Consider the following 22,918-nt stretch of genomic DNA (forward strand, 5'->3'; position numbering starts at 1 on the left):
GTAGTTTCTTTTGCTGTGCAGAAGCTCTTTGGTTTAATTAGATCCCATTTGTCAATTTTGGCTTTTGTTGCCATTGCTTTTGGTGTTTTAGACATGAAGTCCTTGCCCATGCCTATGTCCTGAATGGTATTGCCTAGGTTTTCTTCCCTAGAAAGCTTAAGAGCACCAACCATCTTATTCCATATTGTCTTCAAACCCCAATTCTCTTTCTTATTTTTTATTTATTTATTTATTTATTTATTTATTTATTTATTTATTTATTTATTTTGAGATGGAGTCTCGCTCTTGCCCGGGCTGGAGTGCAGTGGCCAGATCTCAGCTCACTGCAAGCTCTGCCTCCCGGGTTTATGCCATTCTCCTGCCTCAGCCTCCGGAGTAGCTGGGAATATAGGCGCCCACCACCTCGCCCGGCTAGTTTTTTGTATTTTTCAGTAGAGACGGGGGTTTCACCGTGTTAGCCAGGATGGTCTCGATCTCCTGACCTTGTGATCCGCCCATCTCGTCCTCCCAAAGTGCTGGGATTACAGGCTTGAAGCACCGCGCCCGGCCTCTTTCTTATTTTTTATTGCTCTTGTTGCTAGCTTTTCTCCTATATAACACCCTCACTACTTCACATCACTGAAAGATTTCCTGGGCTGCTTCTGTCTTTAATTCCCACTTGTCTCAAGCTCTTTCTAAACATGTTGATTGATTGAGTCTCTTGTCATTGGCCCAGATATATTGATCCACTGAATGTTCATTGTTGCAACTACCGTTTTCCTGCCATCATAACAAGTAGGCTGGAGAGTGTTCAGTTATGCACACAGATTTCAATTTTGTTTCTGCTCTCTTTGGCCAGTGCTTTGCTTTGGAGAGGGACTTCCTAAGTGAAAGCATCCATCCTCAGAGTAACAATAACAGCTGGCCGGGCAAGGTGGCTCACACCTGTAATCCCAGCACTTTAGGAGACTGAGGCAAGAGGATCTCTTGGGGCCAGGAGTTTGAGACCAGCTTGTTCAACACGATAAGACCCCCATCTCTACCAAAAAAAGATATTGTTTTTAAACAGTAATAGCTAAAATCTGTTGATGTTCACTACATGCTAGGCACTGAATTATCCTGTGCAGTCCTCACAACTCTAAAATGTAGATGCTATATTAACATACCTGTTTACAGATGAGGTAACTAAGACCCAGGGAGGTTGAGTACCTAACCACGCAGCGAGGAAGGAATGGAACTAAGCCAGGAATCCAAACATACTGTCCTGTGCTCTCATTTGCTGACAACTGCCCCTTGCCTCCCAGAAGAAGGAGCTCCTCAGTGGGTCCCTTGATAAGCTCAAGATGGCTTATCACGCACACCCCCAAAAAACACAGAAGTTGCACGTATAAGTGATAGATTCAAACAGTGTGTTTTTTCACACATTTGCATTTGGCATTTTTAATTAAAATCTTACATTTTAAAATTTTATTTTATTACAAAAGCAATGCACATTCATTACTATCCACTTCTAAAATAGAAATACAGGAAGGAGAAATAAAAACAACTGTGATTTTACCACCTAGAAGTGGTAAATTCCTCCCTGTTGACATCTTATGCTTGTGTAATCCTCCAGACCAACAATTTATGCATTTGTAGGCACTATTTTTCTAATAAGTGGAAATATTGCACACCCACTGTTTTATCATGTATTTTAAACACAATAATACATTTTGAAATATTTTTATTCCTATACATATTCATCCCCAATATTGTTTGTTGTGGTTGATTACAATATTCCAATCAATAGTTGAACCAAGCTTATTTAACCAGTTCTCCTCATTGGTCATTGGGTCATTTCTAATTTTTTTCAAATGATAACCAGTACTATGGGTAACACCCTTTACCTAACTAAATCTTTTGCAATTGGTTTATTTCCTTAGAATGAGCCACTAGATTTGGAATGGCTGGATCAAAGGGTATAAACACTGTGAAACTTTGGATAACTATTCTCAAATTGCCTTCCAGAAAACTTGTTCCAGATTACACTCCCAGAGACAGTACAGAAGCCCATGTTCATGTTTGCCTATCACAACTCTCAAGAGCATGTGCTTAATTTGAGGGAGAATAGGGGAACTTTAATAAAAAACTATATATCTTCATCTTCAGCGTGACCCCTGATCTTATTAACTCTATCGTTGTTATTAACGAGTTATTAACTCTGTCGCCCAGGCTGGAGTGTGGTGGTGCAATCTTGGCTCACTGCAATCACTGCCTCCCAGGTTCAGGTGATTCTCCTGCCTCAGCCTCCCAACTAGCTGGGATTACAGGTGCCCGTCACCACGCCCAGCTGATTTTTTAATTTTTAGTAGAGACAGGGTTTTACCATGCGGCCAGGCTAATCTTGAACTCCTGATCTTCAGTGATCTGCCCGTCTTGGCCTCTCAGAGTGCTGAGATTAGAGGCGTGAGCCACTACACCCGGCCAACATCTATTCTAGATGCAACTCTTGAATCTGTCCTTATGAACTGAACTCTTTGTTTTATGTGAAGAATGTTTTATCCATTCACAGTCCCTGAGAAACCATGAAGAATTAAATGATTCTTGTTAATTGCTCTCAAGACCAAGAGCTGTAGCTTAATGCTAACTAAGAATTTTTGGAAATCACTTGTCAAATGGAAAACAGTGTGTTTTGATAAAGTAGCTTCTTTCTGAATTAATGTAGGATGCAGTACAGCGAGTTTACATGCATAGCAGCAGAGAACGGTTCTGACAGTAACTTTCAATCAAACTGATCGACCGCATTTTTAGAGCAGTAGTTCTCAAAGTATGATCTCAGATATGCAGCATCAGCAGCATATAGAAATGGAGGGCATCGCTTTGTGCTGTGCCAGACTTGGGCCCCAGAGCATGCGAGTTACACAGGCAGTACAACGGCCATGTCATATGCAGGAGGTGTGGTTTCAATGGCTGCTTGCCCACTATCTGTTCTTGTCACCTGGTTTTAGTTTCTGTATTCCCTCAGCCTTTGTGCCAGAGCTCCTGTGACCAGAAAAGTACTTGGAAGGTCATTTAGCCTCATTAATGACAGATGAGAACCCAAACTATTTTAAAGATGACTAGAGGGGAAACTTCCCAGCTGCCCTTAGGAATCCTTCTACCCTCTCCAGAAGCCTTTTCTTCTTAATGCTTGCAATTTGAGCCACTTTGCTGTTGCAGAAATGAAGATCTAAGCCTTGCCTCCTTAAGACTGAAAACTCTCACGATCTTCTTTTTTTTTTTTTTTCTAGAGATGGGGGTTTCACCTTGTTGTTCAGGCTGGTCTTGAACTCCTGACCTCAGGTGATCTGCCCACCCCGGCCTCCCAAAGTGCTGGGATTACAGGCATGAGCCACCACACCCAGCCAAAATCTTTAAAGTTTTCTCCACCCCATAGGAATGTCTTGGTAACTCTCTAATCACATTTGTGGTCCCCCTGCAAGCTTTGCAAGGCCTCCTTGCTGGCTGTAGGTACCAGAGCTCTCTGAAAGTTTGCTGAGCTCTCAGCGTGTTGAGAGACTGGCAATGTGCTTTTTTTTTTTTTTTTTTTGGAGATGGAGTCTTGCTCCGTCGCCCAGAGTCTCGCTCTTTCGCTCAGGCTGGAGTGCAGTGGTGAAATCTCGGCTCACTGCAACCTCCACCTCCTGGGTTCAAGCAATTTTTCTGCCTCAGCCTCCTAAGTAGCTGGGACTACAGGCGCCCGCCACCATGCCCGGCTAATTTTTTGTATTTTAGTAGAGATGGGGTTTCACCATGTTGCCCAGGCTCGTCTTGAACTCCTGAGCTCAGGCAATCGGCCCATTTCAGCCTCCCTAAGTGCTGGGATTACAGGCGAGAGCCACCGCACCCAGACTGTGGTTCCTTATAATGCTGGCTACATGGTTGTTATGATACATTAATTCACTGGTCTGTTCCTTTAACAGTCATAGATTTCAGCAACCATTAGATTGAATCCTATGAAATTGCTGGTACTTAGCCATTCTTGACTTGAAAAATGGCCACTTCATAGGGCTCAATGTAAGACTATGTGCTGGTCATTATGGTGAAGACAAATCAAGAAAGGTGTGAGCAGTCCTCAAGGAACTCCCCATAGGGAAGCAAGCACACCACACTAAGATCCAGGGCAGTGCATGGGAAAAGTGGCAGAGAGGGGAACAAGAGGAAAGCCATCCTGTCAGCCTGGGAGACCGTGGAAGCCTTTCCCCAGAAAGTAGCCTTTAAGCTCAGTTTCAAAGGGTAAGAGTTCATTTCAAATTGCTGATTGGTGGTCTGCTTTTTATCTCTTGAAATCCCACAACCTAGCTAGTTTCACTGCCTACAAAATCACCACAATAATGCTTATTTTATGTGTGTTTTTTAATCATTTGAAAGTCACTTAGGGCTACCAAACATAATTGCTTGATCCTATTTTAATTTACTTGCTGAAGTGGAATATAATAATTAAGCTTTGAATCTAAGTAAGGAAGATATTATATGCCAAAATTAATAGTTATGACTCAGGACTGAATATCTAACTAGAAAGCATTCTCAGGATAGCCATGTGTAGGTTAAAAATATACTGTAAGTTGGATGGCAACAGACCATCCGGAAATCCCTTCCCCAGCCTGTGCTTCAGATATGCTGGGAGCAATCGGGGTATTGTAAGAATGAAGGGTTGGTGGCATCCTCCCCACGTTAGCCTCACTGTTTTCCCTGTCTCTCAGAACATTAACACCACTCCAGACTCAAAGAGCATTACAGCTCACAACTGAAGTTATCCCCATCATAAACCCCTCTGCTTTCATTCGCACTCGGAAAAGTCGTGCTCTGAAATTAGAGTTTGTGCACTCTGAAAAGGGTATCTCCATACTATTGATTCTGCATTCAAAATGGAAAACCCACTTATTTTCAGAACATGCTTTAAGGCAGTAATAAAGACACCAATGATGATTTCTGACCTGATACCAAGCCGTTCATAACTTAAAATTAAAAGGAAAAGAAGAAAGATGGTTCTTTCTCTTGGTGATTTCAAAATCTCTTCTTTTAAAATGCTCCAAAAGCATTCAATTACTTACTAAGAACAGTATTTCAGGTGGCCACCTCCAGATATGAAATTCTGATTCCTATTTCTGTTTAATGGTTATAAACAATATAAACTCAAGTGCTTAAAGAGAAGACTGCCTTTGAATTTAGGATTCAAATGTTGCATTGTATTTTAGGTTTCAGAAACGTAACATCTCTATATAACTAAATATCATTTCTCTTGGAATAATAAAAGTATGATCATCTTAATTTGGGAAATTGTGAACAAAATACATTTGAATATCACTATAATGCTTTTTGCAGGCAAGCAAGATGCTGTAAAAATTAAGATAATTTGGGGCCTTACCCAGGAGTATTTAGCTGCTTAGGTACTCAGAGGTCTTCAGTATAAAGTAGTCTCTTCTGTAAAGCTGGCTCTGAAGGGGGGTAAATTTGAGAACGTTGGGAAACCTGAAAAATGCCACAAAGAGCATGACATTGGGAAAAGCAACTAGAAACAAAAGAGAAGGGTAACAGAAGGTTCGCCTTGAGCATCTTTCACTGGGGAAATGGGCCTGAAGTAGAGAGTTCTGTTTATACAAATCAATAAAGCTTGAATTTTTAACAGAAACATATGGGAGTATTAATTATACAGACACCCAGCAGAGCCTGCAGATAGATGGGTCATAGAAACCAGTGTTGCCTGAGAGCACGTGCTCAGTAACCTGATGTTCAGAGTAGGCACCTTCGTCCCTGGGAAGGAGAAAAGAATGACAATCATAACACTGAAGAGAAAATGGGGAGGGAGGGACCTCGACTGCCTGTGATTGGACTGAAGCCCCGTGCTCACATTTTGATGTCTGTAAAGCCTTCATAAATGAAGTGGGCGCTTATTAGATTTCTTGCCTCCCAGATTAGACTCCCCGAAGACTCAATAACTTTGATCTTTGCCTTTTTTTCTTTTTCTTTTTGAGACGGAGTCCCACTCTGTTGCCCAGGTTGGAGTGCAGTGGTACGATCTTGGCTCACTGCAATCTCCACCTCCCGGGTTCAAGTGATTCTCCTGCCTTAGCCTCCTGAATAGCTGGGATTACAGATACCCACCACCATGCCCGGCTAATTTATTTATTTTTAATAGAGACGGGGTTTCGCTATGTGGGCCAGGCTTGTCTTGAACTCCTGACCTCTGGTGATCCTCCCACCTCAGCCTCCCAAAGTGCCAGGATTACAGTCATGAGCCACCATGCCTAGGCTCTTTGCCTTCTTTCTATGCATTTTCATCTTTTGCTAAAATTATGTATGAAAAGACCTCTTTGGAAACGCTTGTCAAAGTACACCATCGGAAAACCCCTTTAAAAGACGATGGATTCTTATCTCTTGTAGGCAGTATAAATGCCTTCAAGGAGGGGCTCTACCTGGAAGATTTCCCACCCTCCCTTAGAACTCCGTGGCTGGTCAGGATCCATCAGCTTCTTGTCAAATGACTCAGTGGAGAGAGCAGTGCAGTTTGGGCTCCAGATTGGAAAGCATGGCCACCCCCAGCACTGCCATTCATAGAGGCCTGTGCACAGCACTGCCTCCAGTTAGGAGAGCAGAGATTCTTGGGACCCATGGAAAAAAAAGAAATGACTATACTTTGTCTTTTCTTTTCTTCATTCAACTTGGCTGAGCATCTGATGTGGAATCTTTGTACCATGACAGGAACCACCACTGAAGCCTTCATGTCAGGTCAGAAGCTTGTGTCCTGACCTGCCTGTTGCTCCAGCCCTGCTTCCTTTCACTGGCATCCATTGCACAACTCACTGTAATCCCCTCTCCAGCTGCTGCCACCATTCTCTTGAAGCTACTCTTAATGAAATCAGCAACAATTTTTTCTTGTTGCAAAAGCCAAGGATTCCACCCAATAAGCCCAGTGAAAGTAGCAGCTCCTGTGTGTGCCAGCCACTGTGGTAGGCACACTGTTTTAGGCCTTGTTAGTCCTCATGGCATGGGGCACTGCTCCCACCTTCTAAGCCCTCTCCTCCTTGGCTTCTGTGATACTGTGTTAGGGACATCTTCCAGCTTCAATTCCAGTCGTTCATTAGCTCTTGTTTCTGCCCCACCCCCTTGGGATTTCATCTTCCCCTAAGTTGTGTCCTTCTCCCTTTTCTTGTTCACTCCTTAAACCACCTTGTCTGCTCCCATCTCCTTGGCCACCCATGTATGTGGGTGGATTTCCAGGTCTGATTCTCATTTCTCATTTCCTACTGGACCTCTCCACCTGCTTATCAAACTGAGCATGTGCAAAAGCATTTCCATTATGCTTATGCAAAAACACTTTCCCCTCCAGTATTCCTTATCTCAGTGGCTTCTTCATCTATGGCATCCTCCCACCCATTCATCTTCCATGGCAGATCAATCAACAGAACCTTTAAATTCTTCCTTATCAACATTGTGGCTCCTCCTCCTGTTCTTCAATGCCTCTACTTCAACTCAGGTGCTTAGGGTCTCTCTCTCCTTTGGATTTGCACAATAGCTTCCTCACTCCTGTATCCAGCCTCTAGATCTTCCAGTCCCTCCTTCATAAACAACCACCAGAACAATCTTTCTGCAACACAGGTCTGATTGTGTCACTCTCTAGTGAAAAGCTTCCAATGGACCCTAACTTGTCAGAGTAAGTCACAACCTTCCAAACCAACTTTACCACTCTCATCTCCACCAGTTACCCAAACCCACCACATTCTCATTTCTAGGCCTCTGTGCATGTATTAGTTCTGCTGCTAAAACAACCTCTTTTGGCCTCTTTGCCACTTGGAAAATGCTTATTCATCAAGAGTCAGCTCAATCACCCATAGCAGGCTGTCAGTGTCTTTCGAATGAATGAATGAAGACTGGCCCCACTCTGTCATGCAAAATAATGCTGTTTTTATTCACTATCCTGGAGGCATGTTGTTCACATTGCGCCTGTCACATCTGTCAACATTGTAATTGTGGCTGTTCTTCCTATCAGACCTAGCAGGCATGTTCGTGAGTGGCCCCTGGGCCGCCTCTTCCTCTTCTTCTCCCATGGCCGACATCATTCCCAACCCTCTTTTCTACTGAGCTCAGACACAGCTCAGAATCTGTCTCAACACAGTACTTTCAGCAGACTGGTGTTTGCACACAGTTTGAGGTCTGTTTGCCATCCCTGAACTAGACTCAAGCTTTTCCAGTGACAAGCACAGTGGTTGCCTAAAGTGACAACTCAATGGCTGAACAAATAACAAATGGATTTTCATCTGACTATTAGCTATGTATTGCTTTGCATTACAGATAGATCTGTCCAGGAGAATGGATTCATGGTAAAAGATAAGTGAGGTGATTTACCAAAATCCACTGTGACACTTTGCAGAAAATTTTTCACATGCGCATTCAGTTATTCAAACTGTCGCCTGGGCTGCCCCAGCCCTCCCTCTTTACAGAGTTCAGCTACCGCATTGCCTTAAAATCAACACATTGCATATGATTTCTTCTAGCCTGTCTTTGATGTATCTTGCACATTTTTAAGAAGTGGTTGGAAGAAGCATTACAACTTTATGAAAATATTTTATTTTCATAATCTCTCTTTTTGGCAATCACAAAGGAAAACTGATGCGTCCAGGGAATTTTAAAACTGATTAAAAGCACTTCAAGAGAGTTGCTTTTCACATACTGTATAAAACAACAAATATTAAATGACAATACTTTTAGTAATCCGTTGTCTTTGAAACAGTGTAGTAGCTCTCAAAAAGATGTTGTGTCAAAAACAATCAGGAAAATGTGAAACACCCCTTTTCATGGCTCAACTAAAAGATGCAATCGACGTCTCATCATTGAGTTCAATGAGTTTCACTCACACTATCCAATTAAAAGCCTTCTTGAATGCTAGCTGCATTCCAGAATTTAAAACTAGAAAATTGGGAAATATAAATGAAGAAATCAAGGAAGTTTCTATTTTTTCCTGATTCCCTTAATAGACATAAAACAACCAGTTGTTGAAAGCTCGAAGTGGAAGTTTCTTGTGTGTCAGTCCTAAGACTGTGTAGTGCAGTAAACAGAATGATGAGAAACAGAAAGAAAGGGGCCTGTGAAAGCCTGCAGCATTTCTAAAATAACAGTAGCACTGCATCTTTGATGACTCTGAAGCCTATTCTTTTGTGGCATCTTTTATTTTTTAATGAATTTATACTGTTGGTGAATTATTGAAATGGTTCCCTCTCTCTCACCTTTTATGTGTTTTCTCTCCTATTATGTTCCCATCTATCTTAACTGGAAAATCCACCAGGCTAACTGTCAGGTAAGTTCTTCTTGATGTTTAGTGTGATTATTAGTAGTATACATAGAGGGCAATGAAGTAAACAGACTGCTGGTGACTGGTGATGAATGAGAAAGCTAAACAGGAAAGGCACATACTCAATTATAGAGAAACTTTTTGCAGATGCATAAAACCGTACAAGCTGCAAACTCCAAGCACATTCAGCCAGTGTGAACATCTATCACAAGAACCTGGCCTAAGGGAATGTAGCAGATCTCAGTGATAAAGTAGGTTACCTGGGCTGTCCAGCATTTAGCTGTGGCTCAAAACCCGGACTGCTCCTGGAGGGCTTCCTTGTTCTAGAGTATCATTACATCCTGTGTAGTCACAAGTGATTCTGCTGTAAATATAATATCAGCATTTTTGGATTCGGTCCAGTTCAAGAACAATACATAGTATTTCACATCCCTATTTTAAGTATACATCCAAGCATTCTCTGTGCCTTGAAGAATGAAGGTAACTAGGAAAAGCCAGGGTGCATATATTTTGTTAATGTTGAATGCATCCTTGGAGTTAAGTCTGACGTGGTGTAAATCTTGTGAAAGGAATGGTCACTTGAAATTGCAGTAGGAGACAGACCTCTTCATTCACCCTTTAGTGTCAGGGAAAAGAAGTACTCCTTCATCCACACAAAGTCACGGAACAAGCTCTTTTTAGTTCCTCAAGGGCAAGACAGATAACTTTATAAGCCCAAAGTATAGCTCAACCCAAGAGAGGAGAAGCAAACATTAAAATTAGAGTGTGCGTGGTGTGTATCTGATGTGTGTGTGTGTGTGTGTGTGTGTGTGTGTGTGTGTGTTGTTTTTAATTTGAGCTCATCTTTATCTTTCGGGAGGAAAAATTATGTGCTTCAGTTGCCACGCAACACAAACTGCTCTAACAGCTTTCTAATTTTAATTTCAGAAGTCTACAGAGCAAATGAAGAAGGTCCCTACTATTATTCTTTCTGTTTCATATAAAGGAGTCAAATTTATTGATGCAACAAATAAGGTAAGTACCACACCTCTGTCTGGTTTAGACACCAGATGCAGTCTTGAGAATATGATCTAGAATCCTTTGCTTCCTATAATAACCAGCATTCTCCACTTTAATCATCCCATTCCCTCAACCTTCATGCTTCCTACATATACCTATAGATACACACTCATGTACACACACACATACACTTTCATACATACAGAAAGGCACCATTTGGGGGAAGGGCTTGATCTGGGGTTTCTATAAATATTGCGCTGTCACTTTTTCATGATGCTTTCTCTATTAAACTGTGGCCACTTATTATCTAGCATGTCCCTTTGGATCTGGACAACATTGAAAAGAAGACAAAATCACTTGTAGATGGAAAAGTCAACAATGTCATCACTCCTCCGTCAGAGGAGATGTTACTAGATAAAGGGCTAGAACTTTTGTCTTTATTTATCTAGATATATATATGTGTCTTTTCTGTTGATAATTTTCTCACTTTTTAATTTTATAACTACATTTAATTCCCAACCTCTGAGATGGGAGAGAGTTTCAGCTGTATTGTTGCCTTCCTTTCTTTCTTTCTTTCTTTCTTTCTTTCTTTCTTTCTTTCTTTCTTTCTTTCTTTCTTTCTCTCTCTCTCTCTCTCTCCTTCCTTCCTTCTTTTCTTTTCTTTTCTTTTCTTTTCTTTTCTTTTCTTTTCTTTCCTTCCTTCCTTCCTTCCTTCCTTCCTTCCTTCTTTTCTTTCTTTCTTTCTTCCAAGATGGAGTCTCACTCTGTGGCCTAGGCTGGTGTGATCTCGGCTCACTGCAAGCTCCACCTCCCAGCCTCAGCCTCCTGAGTAGCTGGAACTACAGGCGCCACCACCGTGCCCAGCTAATTTTTTGTATTTTTAGTAGAGACAGGGTTTCACCATGTTAGCCAGGATGGTCTCGATCTCCTGACCTTGTGATCCGCCCGCCTCAGTCTCCCAAAGTGCTGGGATTACAGGCGTGAGCCACTGCACCCAGCCTCAGCTGTATTGTTTTCTTAGGAGACACAATCAGAAAAGCAGCCCAGGCCATGCTGTGGCTCCGCTGTGACTTCTTCCTCACAGTGGGAATAGTTTGTGGGCTGTGATGTCAAGTGTGGTCAGCGGGGTTGCATTTTACTGAAAAAGCATTCCTTTCTTGACAAAGACAACAGCGTCCTGGTGCTGAAGTGGAACGCTTGGGTGACCCTTGTCCCTCTCCTTAAACTCAAAGCTGACTGGCTTCTCCTAACAAAACCCCAAACGTTCATGTGTTTTATTCCTGCATCCTTTCAACTAATCAAGTACAGAAGGAGGGTAAAAGAGGTGATTACTATTGGTGAATGCTGGTTTTTCTCTGGACCTCTCACCCAGACCTCCCACCTGGACCTCTTCCATTTTGGAGAAAGGGAACAGAAATCGTGAAACAGATGAACTTAAGAAACAGCAACTTAGGGCCAAGGCAACTGGATTTAGGTACCAGGGAGAAGTCTCACGGGCAGTGACTCTTTGGTGTCTGTATTAAACCCCAGCATCTGAATCGGAAGTTTTTCCAATTGGTTTTCTGTAACGAAAGAGGTTGTTGTTTCAGTAGATAAACCCAAGTTTCCCAAATCTACTTGGGAAAACAACCTCACAGTTATAGAAAAAGTTCTGAAACCCAGGCAAAAAGCATATAACCAGCATCATTATGCTGACCAATAATATCAGCATAATGGTGATTCCAACTATGCAAAATATTGTTGATGGCTGTTGACAGATAATAATTGTGGAGACTAACATGAGAACAATGCCAATCGATTTACTTTTTTATTTTTTGGAAGCATCTTTAGTTCCTGGTATATAAAATTACTTTAACCTTAAGTTATAGTCAGTTGGTTTTAAAAGTTCTAACACTTTATGGAACATATTATAGAATGACACAGATACCATTGCTATTGCTGTATCTAAATCTTAAGAAAGACTTTGGCACCTGGATTTTTTTTTTTTTTTCTAAATTGGAGAAACTCCCTCTATTCCATTTATGCTTGAAAAGCTTGAATAGCTGTATATTTTCAGTGGATGAATTTGACACTCTCTTAGATGAACAACTTTAGCAGACTTGGATTCTGACAATTTCTAAACAAGTGGCATTTGCCCTGAGAAGTTCCTGCAGTCCTAAGTCGGTCATTTCATGATGCTGGGGGTATGGCTGGATGCAGCTGTATTAATAACATTCTCTCTAACCCGCTCTCCACAATCAGAAGAATGAAAGAGAGCTTGCCAGTTTCATTGTATGTTGCTTACTAACACATCAAGGGACACAGAAGTTGATGCTCCTGTACCTCAAGGAGATACTTCTGCTTCAATTGCCAATAGTTAGATGAGTTATCCATAAACCTTTGCTCACTGATGACTACTCTTGGAAGCAAAAGCACAGAAAGATATGCAAAAGATAATTCTGTGTAAATAAAGATGCTAAATATAGAAGGTCAGCAGATTTTTTCAAGTCCTTGCCGTGTGGTCCTCAACATATTTTCAGAATCTAGAGCAAAGGCAAAGTGCGTATGTTGGTGGCAAGTGGAGCCAATCTGTGAATGCATGACAACATATGCTTTTAAAGGAATTGGAGGATGTTAATTTCAACTGGCTATACAGGGTCCACATCCCAGTGACCTGTGAGGTAGCTGATCTCCCCCAGTATGACAGTGGGTAGGGAGAGAGTGAGTGACTCAGGGCAGTAGTCTAGTAGTTGCTGTGTAGGGAGCCAAAGTAGAGAGATTGTGTTTAGAAGGATAGAAGAAAGAAATACTGGAAGGCCGTATTGGTGGAGTGTGACTGGGTAAGGCTGAGAAACACTACCACCAGCCAGGGCGGGAGGACTGGCTTCAGAAGGGGCAGAGGATCCACAGTTGAAGGATCATCCTCAAGTTGTGGTGTGAAAGGAACCATGCCCAGACACCTAGATTCTAGCAGTGTCTGCAAGGACACCTATGTTTGCCACTTTGTTCTAGAGCAAAGAGCACAGCAGAAAAGGAGCAGATTGATAAACTCCAGAGTCCTGCTTTCTGTTTTCACCAAGGATTTCCCCCACTGGGCAGTGTTGTGTCAGTGAGCCACTTTTATTTGAAGCAAAGGACTTGTAATATACAAGCATATTTAAAGATCTCATCATTTCAGGTACTAGAGGCCACTAGGCCTGGAATTCAAGTGATTCTCGTGCCTCAGCCTCCTGAGTAGCTGGGATTACAGGGGCGTGCCACCACGCCCAGCTGATTTTTGTATTTTTAGTAGAGACGGGATTTTGCCATATTGGCCAGGCTGCTTTCGAACTCCTGACCTCAGATAATCCACCTGTCTCAGCCTCCCAAAGTGCTGGGATTACAGATGCGAGCCACCGCGCCCAACCTACTGTTCATATTTTATGTTTTCATGGTGCTTTATTCTTCAACAGTGCTCTCCTAACCTTGCATCTCTTACCCCTGCCCTGGTCAGAGAGGGGGTTGTTTAATCTGCCCTGGGCAGCTGGAGACTTGAAGGCCTCAGTCCCTTGGCTCAATGCTGCCCTGCAGTCACACAGCCTGTTGGTCATGAAAAACGACTCAAACTTGATTTTCAACCTCCCTAACCTAACGCTTTTTCTGTTACTCCACAGCTACCTTCCACGAATTAGTTTGAAGTGCAATGGATAATTCATTGTGTGTTAATTACTCTTCCCTTCCTGTGAGCCCCCATTAGACTCTGTGAAAGATGAACCCTCCCTGAAGCATTTCTTTCCTTTGATTCTAATAAATAAATGGGTTTGGCTGAATTCATGGGAAAGGGTTAGAGGCCTAGTTATAAACTCATAAATGTATTCCCTAGCAACTTAGGAAATGAATTGAATCACTAATCCTGATTTAAGAAGGAGGAAGCAGAAAGCGATCTTGAATTAAAAGTGGAACTTGGAATAGATTTAGCACTAAAGTGTTTTAGATAAATCACCTCAGCCTTCTGTTGATCAATAGCCCAAAGGTTGCTGTAGCAGGGAATTCCGCCTGCAGAACTGCAACTGTTTAGTAACAGACCCTTCTTCAGGTTGGCGGGGGGCGGGGGAGGTCTTCCGAGAGGAGACACGGTTTCTACATTCAGTGCTCAGCTGAGGAGCAGGTTGCATTTTGCCTTCCTGTGCTGACTCCCTCCTCAGTCTTCCCATCTGGCTAAATTAAAAATGATGCAGTGCCAGGGTTTGTTTTTTGCTTTCATTGTTGTTTTCTTTTTTGAGTTTTTAAAAATTTTTTTGGAATGCCAGTTTTAAACAAGGCCTATTTTGGGGGCACAAAATACTTTGGAACATTTGCCTGAACAAGTGCCTGTTGTTTTGGGGTTTTTTTTAGGTTGTTTTTTTTTTTTTTAAGAGACAGGGTCTCGCTCTGTTGCCCGGGCTGGAGTGCAGTGGCGCCACCATGGCTCACTGTAACCTCAAACTCCTGGGCTCAAGTGATCCCCCAACCTCAGCCTCCAGAGCAGCTGAGACTACAGGTATGCACCACCACACCTGGATAATTATTTAAATTTTTTGTAGAGATGGGATCTCGCTATATTTCCTAGGCTGGTCTTAAACTCCTGGCCTCAAGCAATATTTCTTCCTCAGCCTCCCAAAGCACTGGAATTACAGACATGAGTCACTGTGGTGGACCTCCCATTGTTTTTTTATAGCAAATACTCCTAAGAAGCTTGGAGACAAATTAAGGCCATGTTAAGCACCTGTGCTGTTCTCACATCACGTGCCCGACAGGGCATCACCAGTTAGCTCTCGGTCTACACTGTTGGACCCGCCCTGGAGGGAACACTGCAGTCTCCTCACTCAGGAAAAGCCCGGCCTGATGAGGAGATGCAGGAGAAAGGTCCCACCTGTCAGGGCTCAGATTGAAGGCAGTGGCGAGAGGCAGATCTCTAGGCTAGGCTGCATCACTTCATCACCACATGCCCCTCTCAGAACCACCATATGAGTTAGCTGGATCCGAGAATCCTGTCCTACCCCTACCAGCAAGACACCTCTTCAGCTGTTTCTCACCATGATGGAAAACAACAGACAGGAAAAGCCATCTCTCCCTGTTGAAGGGTGCTACAGTGCCAGAATTTCTATCCCCAAGAAGAGGCAGGAGGAGCCCCTTGCCAGTTCTTCTCTTGAGCCTTTTAAAGCTCTAGTCTTCTTAAAACGCACTTAGAAATGGAGGCTGATGAACATTTGAGGAGTCCAGTTTTCAGCTGAGGTGCACACCTGTACCTCTTCATGACATCACTTTTTAATTTGTGGAAAAGCCACTCATAAATGCATGACAGGAGGTGCAAAGAATGTCTTCCTCTTTGGCTTCTTCTCCAAGGAGGAAGTCTACCATCTAGTCTCCATACAGTCTACAGCTGTAGTATCCTTGGCCTTGGATTCGTCCTGCATGTAGAGAACTGGCTTCACCATTCTGCACAGGTAGACGATGCAGAGTGATGGCAGTATTTCAGTAGTGACATCCCAGGTCCTCACCCCATTCTGGCATTGGCAATATATCACAAAGGTCTGTTCAAAAATATCTGCCTCCATAGGCTATCAATACAAATTCAAGAGCATCTTTTAAGTGCCAGTTAAGATGACGACAGTGATCAGTTATTCCAACCTGAATATAGAATATTTTTACTAGCATGAGCTTTCCTTCTAGCTTAGACAATGAAAATAGAGTAGTAGAAGTTTCCACAGTTGGAGAGGAGGCTGATTTTGGAACATGCAGCATCACATAGATCAGGCCTCCCTGGGAAGCTAAAAGACAGTCCTGGGGTACTGGGGAATAGAGAACAGGGGGGACTAGGCCAGGCACAGTGGCTCACACCTGTAATCCCAGCACTCTGGGAAGCTGAAGCAAGTGGATTGCTTGAGCCCAAGAGTTGGAGACCAACCTGGGAAACATGGCAAAACCCCGTCTCTACCAAAAGAAAAAAGAAAAAACAAACAAAAAAATAACCCAGCCTGGTGGTGCACACCTGTAGTCCCAACTACTCAGGAGGCTGAGGTGGGAGATTGCTTGAGCCTGAGAAGTTGCAGTGAGCTGAGATGGTGCCACTGCACTCCAGCCTGGGCAACAGAGCAAGACCCTGTCTCAAAAAAAAAAAAAAAGAGAAAGAGAAGAAGAAGAGGGCTCCAGAAAATTCAGGGGTCAGCAAAGACAGAGGAGGAGAGCAGCAAAGATACGCTTTTCCTCCTTTGCAACTTTACCCCTGGCCACAGTGCTGCCATGCACCATTGGAAATTGTTAAGAGTGGCATCCCATGAGTTGGCAAGATTCAGGGAGTTCAGTGCAGTAAAAATCACAGAGCACTTTTCATTTCCCAAGAAGTGGATCTACCTTGAGATCTTGCAAAAGATCTCCAGAACACAAAATGCCAACTTAGTAAAAGTTGAAGCATCTATTTCCTGTGACAGTGCCTCCTGGACAGGTGAGACCAAATCCACCCAGGCTTCCCAGGGTGCCCCCAATCAAGATAATGGCAGAGACTCCCACAGCACCTCACATTGCACCTTTTTCTCATTTTAGCATTCATTTGAAGACTCACTCATCCCTAATTTGGTTTTCTACTTGAAGGAATGCTATCTGGATGCCAGAAAAGGATCATCACCTTCTATTTTGAAACTTATCTTGCAATAGAATGTTACTTGTTTATGGGATTCCAATTGCAATTTGAGTTATTTTTTGACGGAGTACTGCATGTAATGTCAACACACAAGACCACGGTGAAAAATGTCTTAATTTAATTTTCTTTTGCGAGTTTTAATTCTGTAATTGCCTCCGAACCACTCAGCTTGGTTAAGTGAGGGACATGAAGTACTTGCTGGGGCTGCTGGCAGGGAAGGACACTTTGTAAGCATTTTTAGGCATTGATGGCTGTACACAGAACACTGTATTGCCGACAGGTTTTTAAGACAGCGCAATTAAAAGTAATTAGAGTAACTAAAGCATTGAGGGTTTTAGATCTGTGACAGCTGCAAAAAAACATAAATGGGATATTATAAGATAAAAAATGATTGCACGATTACGTGAATTTTTTTTTTTTTCTTTTTAAACACATCTATGTATCAAAAGAAGTTTCTAGCAGGGTTTGCAGCCAAGCTGCTTCATGGTTATTTTGTGCTTCAGGACAATGGTACTTCAACCTTTCTCCCACTGGGGAAGAAGGCACAAAGAGATGCTAGAGAGGAAAAAACGCGATTCTTGTTAAGCCAGTAAGAGGGAGGTGGAGACGATGAAGGGCATTGCAATGCGTTTCAAAGAGCCTGAGCTCCACAGTCAGACAACCCTAAATTTCAGTCCCACCCCAGCACCTGCTCTGCATAAGGCACTTAAATTCTTTGAGTACTATTTGCTTCACCTGTGAAGTAATAATGGTAGCAACAGCACCACTTCCTAATTATACACAGTGGATGTAGTTAGGAAGGTGTTGTTTATATAGCCACAGGGCCCGGATCAAGCAAGGCATCCAAGACCTGAATGTTGCAGTGTGGTGTTTCTCTTATCAGGCCCCTGCACCTTAGTTTCCATGGAGAAAGCACCTTGAGGCTTCCACCTGCCTGCTTCCTTCAGTACCTGCCCTTGCTCTGAGGGAGGAGGAGCAGGACACAAGAACAATGTGCAATCTTGATGGCGAGGGATTTGAAGAGCCTCGTTGGGTCAGATCTCTTCTCACACAGAGAAAACGACAGATGCTTCCTTCCATACAGAATTAGCAGAAAGCAGTGCTGCACAGCTACAGGTGGACATGGGGAATGGAAGGTCAAATGCTTAGTAATTACTGTTATTTTTTAAAGTGGAGGCTGGACGTGGTGACTCACACTTGTAATCCCAGCACTTTGGGAGGCCGAGGCAGGCAGATCACCTGAGGTTAGGAGTTCAGGACCAGCCTGGCCAACATGGTGTAAACCCCGTCTCTACTAAAAATACAAAAATTAGCCAGGTGTGGTGGCATGCGTGTGTAGTCCCAGCTACTCGGGAGGCTGAGGCAGGAGAATTGCTTGAACCTGGGAGTGGGAGGCTGCAGTGAGCCAAGATTGCGCCACTGTACTCCAGGGGCAACAGAGTGAGACTCTTATCTCAAAAAAGAAAAAAAGTGGCCGCCATCCAGACTGCTTCCATGCATAGCACCTGGTGAGAACTGCAGCTCCAGAATATGACTGTGTTAGGTTGTTTTTAATTAAATGAAAATATTTCTTCCAGATCTGGCATTCATTTACCCACAGATAATACAGTGGACCACTTTGAGTGTTGCTAGTCTAGAATACTCCAGAAAGAAGGAAAGCAACTGCTTCCCAGGTTACTTGTCTTGGTTGTCAAATATGCTAGTTTGCAGAGGAAAACTATGATCATTTATGTCATTTCTTCCAGAACATAATTGCTGAGCATGAAATTCGTAATATCTCCTGTGCTGCCCAGGACCCAGAAGACCTCTCAACATTTGCCTATATCACAAAAGATTTGAAGTCCAATCACCACTACTGTCACGTGTTTACTGCCTTCGATGTGGTGAGTACCCGCTGCCTTTCAACAGATTAAAGACTTTCCAAAATGGGCCTGGACTGTGTTGAAAGCCCAACTTATAGTTAACATGCTAGCTTGGCTTGTTTACCCGGTATTAAGATACATACCAAGTGTATTTTTCTTTGCTAGGGCTGCCATAACAAAGTACCACAAACCGAGGGGCTTAAACGGCAGAAATTCATTTTCTCACAGTTTCTGGGGGCCAGAAGGGCAAAAACAATGTGTCGGCAGGTATGGTTTCTTCTGAGGCCTCTCTCCCTGCCTTGCAGATGGCTGCTGATATGGTTTGGCTGTGTCCCTACCCAAATCTTACCTTGAATTGTAGCTCCCATAATTCCCACGTGTCGTGGGAGGGACCTGGTGGGAGGTAATTGAATCATGGGGGTGGGTCTTTACTGTGCTGTTCTCGTGATAGTAAGTGTCACAAGATCTGATAGTTTTATAAATGGGAGTTCCCCTGCCCAAGCTCTCACTTGCCTGCCACCACGTAAGACGTGGCTTTGCTCCTCATTCACCTTTTGCCATGATTGTGAAGCCTCCCCAGCCATGTGGAACTGTGAGTCAATTAAACCCCTTTCCTTTATAAATTACTTAGTCTTGGGTATGTCTTGATTAGCAGCACGAGAACAGACTAATACAGCTGCCTACTTGCTGTGTCCTCACATCACCTTTCCTCTGTGCTTGGATGTCTGGGTCCAAATTTCCTCTTCTTGTAAGGACACCAGTCAGATTGCATGAGGGCCCACCCCAATGACCTCATTTTAACTGAATCACCACTTTCAGGGCACTGTCTTCAAATACAGCCACATTCTGAGGTACTGCGTGTTAAGCCTTCAACATATGAATTTTGAGTGGGTCACAGTTCCACTCATAACACTAAGTACATTTTGGCAGACTAGGCTCTTCAGAGATTTTTCAATATTTTCATTCTTCCATTCAACTTAGAACGCCAACCCTACCTAGTATCTCAGCTGCCATTACTCAACTACTAGTTTCACTTTTCAGACTTGAGAAATTCCTTTGTTTCTCGGGCACCAAAACATAGTAAAGGTCTTACAGCCCCCTTGTCCCTCACTATGTCTGTAGGTTTCTCTAGTAGCCATTTCTAAGTACTAGGGCATAATAGGTGTGTTTGCCTCATACAAATCTGCAGTCTTCTATATTGAATAGGAGTCACATTAGATACCTGCAGGTGGTAATTGGGAACTCCAAGATTTGGCCCATATGCTCATTCAGAAATTAGTCTTGGCCGGGTGCAGTGGCTCACACCTGAAATCCCAGCACTTTTGGAGGCCGAGGTGGGCAGATCACTTGAGCTCAGGAGTTGAAGACCAGCCTGAGGGACATGATGAAACCCCATCTCAACAAAAATGCCAAAAAAAAAAAAAAAAAATTAGCACATGCCTGTAGTACCAGCTAACTGAGAGGCTGAGGTGGGAGGATCACCTGAGCCTGGGAGGTCGAGGCTGCAGTAAGCTCTGATCACACCACTGCACTCTAGCCCAGGTGACAGAGAGACCCTGTCTCAATTTTTTTTAAAAGTTACTCTTGGCCAGGCACAGCTCATGCCTGTAATCCCAGTACTTTGGGAGGCCAAGTTGAGAGGACCACTTGAGTTCAGGAGTTCAAGACCAGCCTGGGCAACACAGTGAGACTTTGTCTCTAGTAAAAGAAAAAAAAAATTAGCCAGGTGTGGTGGTGCACACCTGTAGTCCCAGTTGCTCAGGAGGCTGATGAGAGAATCCATTGAGCCCAGGAGATTGAGGCTTCACTGAGCTATGATTGTGCCACTGCACTCCAGCCTGGGGTACAGAGCAAAACCCTGACTCAAAAAAAAAAAAAAAAAGTCTTGTAATGACATCCTTACAGGATTACACCACTTCCACTTATAGCCATACTTGTCATTAAACCTAAAAGACTAGCTCATATATTACTAACTTGGAAAACGAAAACAATTAAAAGAAACAACAAATGTTTCTTTAAGATTGATAGGCCCTTGAGGTGGTACAAATTGCTTGAGGATATCTGTGATATAGTATATTTATAATCAGAATAATTTGAAAATGCCACTTAAGTTTGATGATTCTGCTCTGCTCACTGGGTTTGAAATATATATATTTAAAGAATCAGGAATCACCTATTGATATATTCGTGAGAGGCCAGCCCCCAGTTCAATGTCATCGGTAGAAGACTGCCTGAAGCAACATTTTCCCGTTCTGATGAACACCTGTAGGCCGAGGCCAACTGTAATCCAAAATCTACACCAGCCTAAGGTCCATGAGTCAGGCAGCTCATGCTCAGAGCATTTGTATCGTGCTACATGTTCCTCACCCCTTTTGGTTTTTAAACATTGAAACTGGGAAAGAATGATCATGGGCCTTTAAAAAGAAAAAATCCCTTCCATTTGCGGAGGCTTGAGGAGAGTAATATAAAAGTAGTATGTGGTAACAGTAAAGACTGCAAAGCAACGCCCTGCAAGGCTACTCTAAATATCTCAGGGTGCGTTTGTTTGCATGGGATTAAAGTGTCGATTAAAGCCATTTCATTCAGGGTTTACAAGGATGTGCAGTGTTAGGTTTCTGGTGCCTTAAACATAACTTGCAATTCTTGTAAAATGTGATTGTTTCTTTATACAGTCAAATATCATCCTGTTCACATCTATTTTGGTTTATGTGAAACACCTTTCTCTATAGGGGTTGGATTGATGTCATGGAAAGTACGGAATACCGAAGTTCACATCCCAAATCAGCTATCTGTCTACTCCCTGGTCTTAGAGAAGTTGCTGGACTTTTCCGAGTCCCAATTTTCATAGCTAGAGAACAGAGACAAGAGTTTCTACCTTGCAGGTTTTTGCCAGGAGAGAAATGAAAGAACATATGTAGAGTGCCTCATAAATAACAGGTGTTCAGCATTTGTTCCTTCACCTCCTCCCTCTCCCTGCCTGCTGACGTCAGTTAACAGCCTGACCCTTTTTCTGCTAAAAGACATAAGATAGGTTTGTCAGATGTGTATTTATCTTCCAAAGTTTTCCTACTGCCATTATGAAAGGATTGAAAAAGTGGAAGCAATAGATAAACATTAAAATAGAAACAGCAGAAAGAAAACATTGATTCCACAAACCTTGTTGCCTCTAGACCATGTTTGCGTTGAACATCAACATGAATATTCTGACACTTTTCAGGATCAATGCCACCTTTTCCTAAGTATTGCAGCATTTCTTTCAATAAAATTGGTTTTTAAGGTAATGTATAATTTGCCTTCATCAGAGTATCTAAAGCATTTTTCCACATCAAACTAAAACTGGTTTCTGTGGACTGTCTGCCCCCTTGAGTTTATTAGCTATATGTATACATATATGTGACACCAGAATACTGAGGTGAAATGTTGGGGGAAGAAATAGTCGACTGTTTAGTTTTATGATGAACATCATATCCCCCATACACTTGGAAAACATGTAGAGAATTGCTTCAACATTTATCTTTTCATCCAGATGTCTGATTTAATGTAGACATGACTAGCTTAGGATTCTCATATCAGTTCCAAAGGACTTTCATCTTACACAGATCCTCCATTTTAATCTTCTCTAGGTGAACACAGTTCGTCAAACCTCAAAATTAGTAACAAAGGCCACCAGCCTTGACCTGAGACTTTGAGCAATTCTGAGATGCAACAGGCTTCACTTGCACTAAAAAAAGCTTCTCTGAGCATGGATTTTGTATCTTTATGTAGGGCAGTTCAATACCAGTCCAGTCTTGAAGCCTTAAAAATCTTTTGATATGAATCAGTCCCCTGGGCTGCCCCAAATGGCAAAAAAAAAAAAACTAAAGAATAACCTATAATACCTCAAATACACATTTAACCTTTTAGCTGAGTAAGTATGTATACATTTTTAATTGTGAAGTTACTGCTTTTTTGACCTTAAAGACCTTTTATGGATCACGTGTTTTTATGTACTGTTATCACATATCCTATGGTTTTATCTGATAGCATCAAGAAAATTCAGTGACGTTTAGGAAGTTTCCAGTTTATGGACAGTTAGATTTGAAGTTCAGAGCATTTTCTCAGAAATTATAGTCCGGGAAAGTAGGCCTGCAGCCC

At 42.6% G+C, this 22,918-nt stretch overlaps 1 protein-coding gene across 1 annotated transcript in view; it reads left to right on the plus strand.

The window, feature by feature from the left end:
* Window positions 1-22,918, plus strand: part of LOC108543476 (ankyrin repeat and sterile alpha motif domain-containing protein 1B-like) — a 520,103-nt gene that overhangs the window by 473,867 nt on the left and 23,318 nt on the right. Inside the window, 3 exon segments of the mRNA XM_017893958.1 lie at window positions 9,281-9,292; window positions 10,214-10,300; window positions 18,668-18,805. Of these exon segments, the coding sequence (XP_017749447.1) occupies window positions 9,281-9,292; window positions 10,214-10,300; window positions 18,668-18,805 (237 nt within the window).

This window comes from Rhinopithecus bieti, unplaced genomic scaffold (assembly GCF_001698545.2).
Source record: "Rhinopithecus bieti isolate Rb0 unplaced genomic scaffold, ASM169854v2 scaffold_23405, whole genome shotgun sequence".
NCBI lineage: Eukaryota > Metazoa > Chordata > Mammalia > Primates > Cercopithecidae > Rhinopithecus > Rhinopithecus bieti.